This window comes from Oncorhynchus masou, chromosome 29 (assembly GCF_036934945.1).
Source record: "Oncorhynchus masou masou isolate Uvic2021 chromosome 29, UVic_Omas_1.1, whole genome shotgun sequence".
Classification (NCBI taxonomy): Eukaryota; Metazoa; Chordata; class Actinopteri; order Salmoniformes; family Salmonidae; genus Oncorhynchus; species Oncorhynchus masou.
Genome location: NC_088240.1, coordinates 72,673,254 through 72,684,204, shown reverse-complemented (window position 1 = coordinate 72,684,204; position 10,951 = coordinate 72,673,254). Strand labels below are relative to the sequence as shown.

General features: G+C 39.9%; 2 protein-coding genes across 6 annotated transcripts; both read left to right on the top strand.

Moving 5' to 3' along the window:
- Window positions 1–42: 42 nt before the first annotated feature.
- LOC135520458 (BOS complex subunit TMEM147-like) lies at window positions 43–3,920 on the top strand. 5 transcript variants are annotated; one of them, XM_064946039.1, is made up of 7 exons: window positions 43–593; window positions 1,176–1,292; window positions 1,655–1,724; window positions 2,113–2,315; window positions 2,507–2,591; window positions 2,756–2,877; window positions 3,274–3,920. In XM_064946039.1, exons 2-7 carry the CDS (start codon window positions 1,216–1,218, stop codon window positions 3,392–3,394), a joined length of 678 nt encoding a protein of 225 aa, XP_064802111.1. In that variant the 5' UTR covers window positions 43–593; window positions 1,176–1,215; the 3' UTR covers window positions 3,395–3,920. The 5 variants fall into 5 exon arrangements, with proteins under 5 accessions (XP_064802111.1, XP_064802113.1, XP_064802110.1 ...); XM_064946038.1 differs by lacking the exon at window positions 43–593 and adding an exon at window positions 600–890; XM_064946042.1 differs by lacking the exon at window positions 43–593 and adding an exon at window positions 1,407–1,570 and having other exon boundaries at window positions 1,219–1,292.
- Window positions 3,921–7,575: 3,655 nt separating this feature from the next.
- Window positions 7,576–10,601, top strand: sult2st3 (sulfotransferase family 2, cytosolic sulfotransferase 3). Its single transcript, XM_064946037.1, has 6 exons — window positions 7,576–7,823; window positions 8,612–8,820; window positions 9,044–9,170; window positions 9,279–9,373; window positions 9,483–9,663; window positions 9,828–10,601. Exons 1-6 carry the CDS (start codon window positions 7,685–7,687, stop codon window positions 9,941–9,943), a joined length of 867 nt encoding a protein of 288 aa, XP_064802109.1. The 5' UTR covers window positions 7,576–7,684; the 3' UTR covers window positions 9,944–10,601.
- The last annotated feature ends 350 nt before the right edge of the window (window positions 10,602–10,951 follow it).

Below are 10,951 nucleotides of genomic sequence, written 5' to 3'. Positions count from 1 at the left end.
CAAACTTCATCCCACCAAATGAAGTTGACATTTCAGGCTGTCTTTTCAAACAGCTCTTACACTAAAAGTGCATTATCATAATTTGACCGTTTTCAGAGTACTATTCCAAGCTCATAGTTTGGAAATATTTTTCAAACAACGTTTTTGACTGCACTGGTTCTTTAACTCAATGACGTTAGACTACTACAAATAGTGTGGCACTGCTGCCGCCAGATGGCGCTATTATTGCTAACGTCGTTTGTTAGTGGCGAATAGCGCCTACTTGCGGATGTCCAGGCTAGCTATAGTGCTGCAAATATCCTTAAACTTATAAATTGTCATTAGTTGTATTTGTCATGTCAATGACGATGCAGGAACTATTTACTCATTGCATGAACAACAAAAACCACCGAGTTTTTAAACCTTTTCATACTAAACCATCTTTGCAGAAACTGCCGAAGTCCTGCTCTGCAAATATTAGTGTTAACCATGGTGACTCCGTTCTGTCGTTCCGTCTATTTGCTTTACAAGACCCTCTTTGAGTACTTCTCCTAAAACGCTAGCAAACGAGCGATAGGATCGGAGACATCAAGGGATAGCGGAATCATTTAAAGGTAGGACTTTGGTAGTTTCCGAGTCGTCACTAGTTACCACAGTCACAAAGTTATTAATTCCGCCTATTTCTACAATTTATCTTCTTAAAATCTGACTTGGAACCTTACTCAATCCACACTGCTACTCGTATGCCTAACCCTAAATTAATACCAAAACGCATTTTCTTTGATTTTACGAATTTTCTACGATACAGGCTGTGGTAACTAGTGGACAACTAGTTTCCGTTCTTCATCCAACGAGTTAGCAAACCAGCATTAGCATCTCAATAATCCCTCTGTCAACCTGAGTAAATACAGGTATTTCTGAATGATTCGTGCTGATCTTCATTTAGACGTGTGTTATTTATATGCAGTTAACTTATCTAACAGATTTCAATTTATAATACTTAATTAATAAATATGTTAGGCCTTGCACATAATCAGCCTTTTGAGTGTGCAGGAAGAGAGGACGCTAGCAAGTAATGTTTCCTTTCAGATTATCTGCTCCAATGCTTCATAAATCTTAAATAACTAACGTTAAGTAGCTAATATTGTGTCAATAATTGTTGCTAGCTAATAGCTATAATGTCTCCATTCCTTCAGACTCGTTGGAGAATTCGCCAGTGTTGGACTCCCTGGCAATATGACGCTATTTCATTTCGGGAATTGCATTGCCTTGGCTTATTTCCCCTACTTTATCACCTACAAGTGCAGTGGACTGTAAATATCAGCACCTCTCATACTATATAAACTGCATTAGCATTAGATTAATTTGTTAGTTGACCCCGTACATTTAGCTACTAAACATGTATTTTTGTATGATCTGTTCACTAGCTAGTCACCCTTATTGGGCTCCCGAGTGGCGCAGCAGTCGAAGGCACGGCATCTCAGTGCAAGAGGTGTCACTACAGTCCCTGTTGCCAAATATATAATATATATATATATATATATGAGGGTGAAATGTAATAATCTACATGGAAATGTCAGCAGATTGAGAGGTCAGCCAATCCTCCTGCCACTCTTGGCAACCATGTTCAAACCATTCTAGTGTACAGATGTGTCTTTCTTTATCCATATTATAGGTCAGAATACAATGCATTCTGGAGATGTGTTCAAGCAGGAGCTACCTACTTATTTGTGCAGCTATGCAAGGTGAGCATTGACTGTCCAAACTGTCTGTTTTCTGAAAAGCAATAAAAATATCATCATTCTGTCAAAGGAACTGATGATCGATCACATTGGGATGCAGACTAAAAACTGCTTGATTATTAATGTAGCTTACTAGTTGTTAGTTATTACTAGTATAGTAATATGTATCCTACTAAGGTGGCAGGTAGCCTAGTGTTTAGTAACCAAAAGGTCGCTGATTTGAATACTCGAGCCGACAAGGTGAAAATGTGCCCTTGAGTAAGCCAGTTAACCCTAATTTGCTACAGGGGTGCTGTAATACTATGGCTGACCCTGTAAAACAAGACATTTCACTGCACCTATCCTGTGTATGTGACAATAAAAAATAAAATGAACAATGTCTCTGTTCCAGATGCTATTTCTAGCCACTTTCTTCCCCACATGGGAGGGAGGAGCTGGTGTGTATGACTTTGTTGGTGAGTTTATGAAGGCCACGGTGGACCTAGCAGACCTTCTGGGCCTGCATCTGGTCATGTCCAGGAACGCAGGGAAGGGAGAGTACAAGATAATGGTGGCAGCGATGGGATGGTCCACAGCAGAGCTCGTTATGTCAAGGTACATTCTCTTTCTCTATCTTTCTCTGTCTACCTGCTGTTTCTCTTTCAATCTCTTTGGGTGCATTCCAGATTCACATTCATTTATGTGTAGATTATAGTCATTCACTACCCAAGCTCACTAGTATATTTGCCATTATGTTTATTTGCAATGCTGTCTCTTGTATTTAATCCTCTTGCCCTGTCATCCAGGTGTATACCTTTATGGGTGGGTGCCAGAGGCATTGAGTTTGACTCAAAGTACATACAGATGAGCTTCGACTCCAACATCAGCCTGGTAAATCCCCTTGCACTGACACTTATACTGCTGAATCAAATAGACATTTATTTTGACTTCCAATAAATACTTAGATAATGAATACTCATCACCATTACATTTCCTGTGGAGGGCTTGGAAGATGTATAGTTTCTAAGGAAATTCGGTGTCGCGTTCTCCTTCAGGTGCACTATATCGCCATGGCAGCAGTGGTGTGGATGTTCACGCGGTACGACCTCCCGAAGAGCTTCCGTCTGCCTGTGACTGTACTGCTAGGGCTGTGTGTATACAAGGCCTTCCTCATGGAGTGAGTATCACATACTTCAATGTACCCAGGGAAGGGACCTGTGGAACTGCATACTGTAGAAATGGTCATCCTCACAGAGCTGGTTTTCAGCTCATACTGCTCATCTGTTCTGGGGAGGGAACTGAAGTTTTTCTGTACACCGCTGGAGGTCATTATAAACACTGATAGCTACAGTTGTGTAATGGTCTGGATGACCAACCCCTATTTTTTTAAAGAAACAATACATTATTGAAAAAACCATAACGCCTCCAAGTTCATGTCATAATCCATCGTGATTATATGATGTTAGCAACAATCAGTTACATAGTAGTCAACATATTGGTATCAAACATAGCTACACATCTAGCTATCAAACATAGCTACTCATTTTCTCCTCTGTCCTCTAACTTCTCTCAGGTTGTTTGTCCATGTGTTCCTGCTGGGGAGCTGGACAGCCCTCCTGGTGAAGGCGGTGCTCACTGGATCCATCTCCCTCTGTTCTCTCTTCCTCTTCGTCACACTGGTGCACAGTAACTGAGACTGGCTGGAATCCCAAACAAAGAGGGTCTTTAACACACACACACAGGGCCTTTCAACCAGACTTTGCCTGTAAAGATTAATTTTGTATCGCTCAGAAAGAGGGCAGGAATGTGAGCATTCATGATTTGACTTTTTTTAATGTTATGATACTACTTTTTTATGTATGATTTATTATTGTGCTGAATTAGTACGGTAGATTGAGTATTTATAACAAGTGGATGAAAGTGGATGCCTCTTAAGCGTTGTCATACAGTTACTAAACTACTTTGACATTTAAGCTGATGGTACAATACTGTTGTTACTGTGTGCTCACCTGCATTACTGCAGATATGAAAGTTATTAACTTAATCTCATTCGACATGATGAAATACAAATGTTGGTGCACTTGTCACATGACTGAAGCAGCATAATGGCGTACTTATGTTGTCGTAAGATTACATAAAACATGGTAGCAGTGGGTTATCCTACACTATGGAAACTTAGTGAGGTGTGAGTGAATGGCCAATAAATGACTTAATATGCTACTTTTTATTGAGCACAGTGTGCTTATTACATACGATAGACAATGTTTTAATTTGATTTTGTATAGTATATTTACAGAAGGCAGGAGATAGAGGTCAAATTTGTACTCAACATTGAGGTGTAGTTCGGGCTCCTCGTATGAGAGCTTTATGTGTGGTGTTGTAGGGAGATAATCAAATCAAACCTGACTTGCTGTCACAACTGACCTATTGTTACTACAAACCCTATTTTGTACTGTGGGGCCCAATTCTGCTGATTTCTATGGTGACTTGGTGTCTGTACAGTAGTGGGCATGTCCAGGAATGATGAATAATCTTGTGTCCAGATTCCCACACATATTGCCTTTCCAATTGGAAGAATCAACTGTCCACACCTACCACCGGAATGCCACTTTTAATTCATGCCGGAGATAATAGATTTGTTCCCCTTCTAGTTAGCCTTAAAATGACTAGTCTGGTTTGTATAGAAACCTGTTGACCAGTCTAGTCTGTATATAATCCTGTTGACCAGTCTAGTCTGTATAGAAACTTCATGACCAGTCTAGTCTTTGTAGAAACCTGTTGTCTGCATAGAAATGTATTGACCAGTCTAGTCTGTGTAGACGCCTGTTGACCAGTCTTTATAGAAACATGTTGACCAGTCTAGTCTGTGTAAAAACCTGTTGACCAGTTTAGTCTGTGTAAACCTGTTGACCAGTTTAGTCTGTGTAAACCTGTTGACCAGTTTAGTCTAAAAACCTGTTGACCAGTCTAGTCTGTATATAATCCTGTTGACCAGTCTAGTCTGTATAGAAACTTCATGACCAGTCTAGTCTGTGTAGAAACCTGTTGACCAGTCTAGTCTGTATATAATCCTGTTGACCAGTCTAGTCTGTATAGAAACTTCATGACCAGTCTAGTCTGTAGACACCTGTTGACCAGTCTAGTCTGTGTAAGCACCTGTTGACCAGTTTAGTCTGTGAAGACACCTGTTGACCAGTCTAGTCTGTATAGAAACATGTTGACCAGTTTAGTCTGTGTAGAAACCTGTTGACCAGTTTAGTCTGTGTAGAAACCTGTTGGTTGACCAGTTTAGTCTGTGTAGAAACCTGTTGGTTGACCAGTCTAGTCTGTGTAGAAACCTGTTGGTTGACCAGTCTAGTCTGTGTAGAAACCTGTTGGTTGACCAGTCTAGTCTGTGTAGAAACCTGTTGGTTGACCAGTCTAGTCTGTGTAGAAACCTGTTGGTTGACCAGTCTAGTCTGTGTAGAAACCTGTTGACCAGTCTAGTCTGTGTAGAAACCTGTTGACCAGTCTAGTCTGTGTAGAAACCTGTTGACCAGTCTAGTCTGTGTAGACACCTGTTGACCAGTCTAGTCTGTGTAGAAACCTGTTGACCAGTCTAGTCTGTGTAGACACCTGTTGACCAGTCTAGTCTGTGTAGACACCTGTTGACCAGTCTAGTCTGTGTAGAAACCTGTTGACCAGTCTAGTCTGTGTAGACACCTGTTGACCAGTCTAGTCTGTGTAGAAACCTGTTGACCAGTCTAGTCTGTGTAGACACCTGTTGACTAGTCTAGTCTGTGTAGACACCTGTTGACCAGTCTAGTCTGTGTAGACACCTGTTGACCAGTCTAGTCTGTGTAGAAACCTGTTGACCAGTCTAGTCTGTGTAGACACCTGTTGACCAGTCTAGTCTGTGTAGAAACCTGTTGACCAGTCTAGTCTGTGTAGACACCTGTTGACTAGTCTAGCCTGTGTAGACACCTGTTGACCAGTCTAGTCTGTGTAGAAACCTGTTGACCAGTCTAGTCTGTGTAGACACCTGTTGACCAGTCTAGTCTGTGTAGAAACCTGTTGACCAGTCTAGTCTATGTAGAAACCTGTTGACCAGTCTAGTCTGTGTAGAAGCCTATTGACCAACCTGTTTTCTCCCTCACTTCAAAAAGGTCTCATGCTTTGTGATTGTTGGCGCTACACTATGGTGACCGGGGACTTGGGCTGTATTCAGTGAAGTAAAACATTCCTATATAAATGTAAGAAACTGAGCCAACACGATTACATTCTACCTGACACTATCTTTTCTGTTTTACATAATACATTTATATCTGAACATTCTCTAACCCCTAACTAAAAGTCCTACAAGATTCCTGTAGGATTATTTTGTAAGGTACGCTACACCCTTCTAAACAGGCCCCTGCTAAACCAGAACTTTGTTAATCCTGCATTACACTCATGTAATGTAGCATGCTTTTCAGCCAAGAGGCACATGGTCAATCCTGTAAATGTATGGGAAGAGGAAGCCATTACATATATTTTATTTTTTACAAGGAAGTTCATGCAACAGATTTGAATGTCTTGGTATGTGGCATCTTAACTCTGCCATATTTAAGCTCTTGGGATCAGATCTTCTTCAGAACTGATCTGATTGGTCAAAAGGCCTATTAGTGGAAATTATCAGAAATGGGCTGCTTGTATAAATGTAGCCTAAATTACAGGATGGCAAACACAGGGCCATATCCTATCTCTCAGGCCCTCTCTCTGGCATTCTGCCCCAGACTTATAGTTCTGCCCTGGACAAAGGCTCCATTGAGTGAGTCCTAGTCAGAATGACTGACCTACAGTATCTGCTAGTCAGTTTCAGTTAGGCCTGGCTGCATTACATCACAATACAAGAGCTGTTCAGTTCATACATAATAACATTATTGTGAAGGAACAGGAGTGAGGTGAACTCAGTCTTCTGGACAGACAAATGATAGCTCCTCCTGCAACAATGTAGAAGGCCATGGCGAAACATATCACACTTTTTTAAGCTGTTCAACTGATCATCCCATAGCAGTAAAGGTATTTAAAATATTATGGAGAGTGCTGTGCTTCTCCTTGTTATTCATTGGCCACGTAGACCTATTTGTAATGGTTGCAACATTAGGTGGGATGTCTCATTGTTTGCATACCCTTTCGCTGTGGGGAATAAATTGAGACAGTGACAATGTTTACAAACACTTCTTCCTTTCTTGTATTGGGTTTACTGCTCCTGCAGGGACCATCCATCCCATCAAGCCCTTCTCTGGGTGATTCTGCCCTATACAAAGACCCCATTGCAAGAAAGAGCTACAAGAGGGGGTGGGATTCTTTCCTCTCACATTTGCATTGATGCATTAAACATATGCCTCTAGGTCAGGGCTGAACTGGCAGAACTTTACTGCAGGCTATACCTGAGTGTGTTCCATGGCATCAGACAGGTACTTTCTTCACCATGGAATTTTGTTACCAACTGTGGTTCACAATGAGGAGAGTCTGAAATATGCCAATGATTTCAAAGTTCAGGACAGCGATGTGTTTGCCATTACTTACCCCAAATCAGGTAATGTATGCAACAGATTTCCATATCTCAGTGTGATCTGCCAACTTTGAGGCACCTTCTTCAAATCCAGGGATCAACAACTTGACATAATTTTCATACATTACATAATATTAACCAATTTTGGTGTTGGCACTGCATCTTGGGATGGGTCCAAATCTATCTATTCAACATTTGTATTATTGTATTATTAGTAGTAATATTAGTATGAGCAATTATTTTAATTATTATGAATTACTTATTATTAGTGTATTATTGTCAATGAATAATGCTGCTATCGGCTGAGTGAATTGTTACAATGTTTTGGCATCTGCGCACAAATTGCACAAAAGGAATGCACTTCCCTCCCACTTTACTGACACGCAGACATTGTTTTTTTACCGAAAATTAGCATACTTTACTTTAACTCTGTAAATTGTGTTTAAGTATGGCGAATGATGGAAATTATATCGTTTATCACGGTCTTTTGTGCCCGAAAGAAACTCACTCTTTTGAAAGTTTTAAATACGCGGAGGAAATTAAAGTTGAAGATGAAGATATTTTCTCAGTGACTTACCCCAAGTCTGGTAAGAACATACTGTACTCTAACGTTAGTATGGCTTCATGTCATTTAAAGTTTAGTAGTGGTGGAAAAGTACCAAATTGTCAAACTTGAGTAAAAGTAGATACCTTAATAGAAAGTTACTAAAATAAAAGTGAAAGTCACCTAGTACAATACTAACGTTACTTGAGTAAAAGTCTAAATGTATTTGATTTTAAATATACGTAAGTATCAAAAGTAAATCTAATTTCTAAAATATACTTAAGTATCGAAAGGAAAAGTTTAAATAATTTCAAATTCCTTATATTAATCAAAGAAGATGGCTTTTATTGTTTTTAAAATGTACGGATAGCCAAGGGCACACTCAAACACTCAGACGTTATCTACAAAAGATGCATTTGTGTTCAGTGAGTCAGCCAGACCAGAGGCAGTAGGAATGACACGTGTTCTCTTGATAAGGGCAAGAATTTCAAGATGTTCCTGCCCTGCTGCATTCAAAATGTAGTATTTTTGGCTGTCGGAGAAAATGTATAAAGTAAAAAGTACAATACTTTCTTTAGGAATGTAGTGAAGTAAAAGTTGTCAAAAATATAAATAGTAAAGTACAGATGCCCCTATAAAACGACTTAAGTAAAACATACTTTAAAGTACTATTTAAGTAGTTTACACCAATGCAGTTTAGTCTCCCAGGCATTGCAGTTGGACATTTTTACATCCCAAAAACTTGTCAGAGGAAAGAAAATATGTCATGTGTGTTTTTTATTACTATAATAGGACTTACTTACAATAACTAATTAAGGTAATGTTTCCCAGGCACCACATGGATGCAAGAGATTGTACCTTTAGTCCTAAATGGAGGAGACCTTACTCCAGTGCAAACTATTCCCAACTGGGACCGGGTTCCCTGGCTGGAGGAGACACGAGCAGCCCTAGTTCTGGACCGTCTGCCCTCACCACGGGCAATGGTCTCTCATATGCCCTACCATCTCATGCCCCCCTCCTTCTTCACCTCCAAAGCCAAGGTAGGGCCCTGATCCAGGAACTGAGAGCAACTACTAGACAGTAACAACTGAAGAGACTCTTGCAGTATGTTTAATGGACTGACTTCAGCATTGCAAATGAATAAAACAATTGGAAAAATGTGCCTACATGCAATGTAATTAACTTATAATTTAGCTATCACACTGGGCTCTTGAAAGTTTGTCTATGGATTTCATATTTAAGACTTTATTTGCTTTCATTTAGATCATCTATGTTACCCGGAACCCAAAAGATGTTATGGTGTCATCATTTCACTTCCACAAGATGGCCAGTTTCCTGGATGACCCTGGGACTTTTGATGAGTTTCTAAATAAGTTTCTCTCTGGGCAAGGTGAAAAATGCTAGGATATATAAATAAATGTGATGAACCTTTTGATGCCCATACTAAAGAAGAGGGTAACTGGGTTTGATTGTAATTAACATTTGTTTATCTACACAGTGTTGTTTGGGAAGTGGACAGACCATGTGAAAAGCTGGCGAAATTCAGATCTGGGAGACAGAATCCTATACATTACCTATGAAGAAATGGTCAAGGTAAATCACCAATCAATGCAAACCGCCTCAACCCTGTGGGACCAGACTGATAATGAACTAGGCTAACCCCAGGCCAAACTGCTTACATATGTCTGTTTCTCTCCTGAAGGACCTGCGGGGAGTGCTGGAACGCCTCTCACGGTTCCTTGGTCGGGACCTAAGTGAAGAAACTCTGGATCGTGTAGCCAACCACTGCTGTTTCAGCAACATGAAGTTAAATGCAATGTCAAACTACTCCCTGGTGCCACAGGAGATCATGGATAGCAGCAAGTCCACCTTCCTTCGAAAAGGTAGTGGAAACTGGCAAGATAGGGGGTAATCACTCCCTGCAGTGGGATAGGAACCCAGAATGCTGCTAGTAGTACAATGTTCTCCCATCATGCGCTACTGCAACCACTTTTTGCTTCCATATATTTCACTGTTCAATTAAAGCACATTCACCTTGTTCTTTCAGGAGTTGCTGGAGACTGGAAAAATCATTTCAGTCCTGAGCAGGATTTCAAATTCACAGCTGTCCTAAAAGAGGAAATGAACGGAACAAACATAAAATTCCCATGGGATGAGGAGTGAACAGGTGTGAATGTACCGCCAACGTTTTCTTGACATTGCAGGCAGTTAGACAGTGGAGAATTTAAAACAAATGGACTTTCGAAACGCATCTCTGCATCCACAGCATAAGTGTAATGTCACTTATGCATTTATTCCTCATTATTATTTTTCAATGATTTCTTTTTCTCGCTCTGCATTGTTGAGAAGTAAGCATTTCGGTATTAGTCTACACCTGTTGTTTATGAAGCACGTGACAAATAACATTAGATTTGAAATGGTCCAAAAGTCCTGCCACAGGAATTAGTTGTGGTTAACTGGATATTTTGTAACTTTATTAGTATTTTGATTGAACTCAGTGCTTGTTGGTTAAGTCAAAGACCGGCTTTCAAATCAGTTTATTGGTCACGTATACAGTTCTGCAGATATTATCGCAGGTGCAGCGAAATGCTTATGTTTCTAGCTCCAATGGTGCAGTAATATCTAGCAATACAATAATAATACAAGAACTTTCTGAACTATTCTTGTGTAGTACTTATTTCACATTTCTTTTAATTTTTATATAAACAACTGGTAGTTGAATATATTTAAATTAGCCATAATCTGGTAATAACAGACTTATCATAAATAGTAAAATACTGTAAGTTATATTACACATTGTATACATCTGACCGTCACATGGTACTGTGTCTTGTTTTTTCTTACTGCTGAGGATTTGGCTAAAGGGTTGTGCTCACATAAAAAGTTTGACTTGCAGGCATAGTCTTCAGATGACAAAAGTCCTAATGTAACCATAATACGTTTCTTGTACAAAAACTTGAGGCTCCTCACTGAAACAATTTAATGAACATTTTCATAACAAGGTGCGGAAGACAACACTTTGGGGATCAGCATTCACTTTCCGGCTCTGTTCAGTTAGGAATCTCCTTATTGACTTCACAAACGATTTGGCATTGAACACATGGTTCGCAGAAAGCAGTCATACACCAATCATCGCAAATAGTTCCCTGTCGAAATCAACATATTATTAGG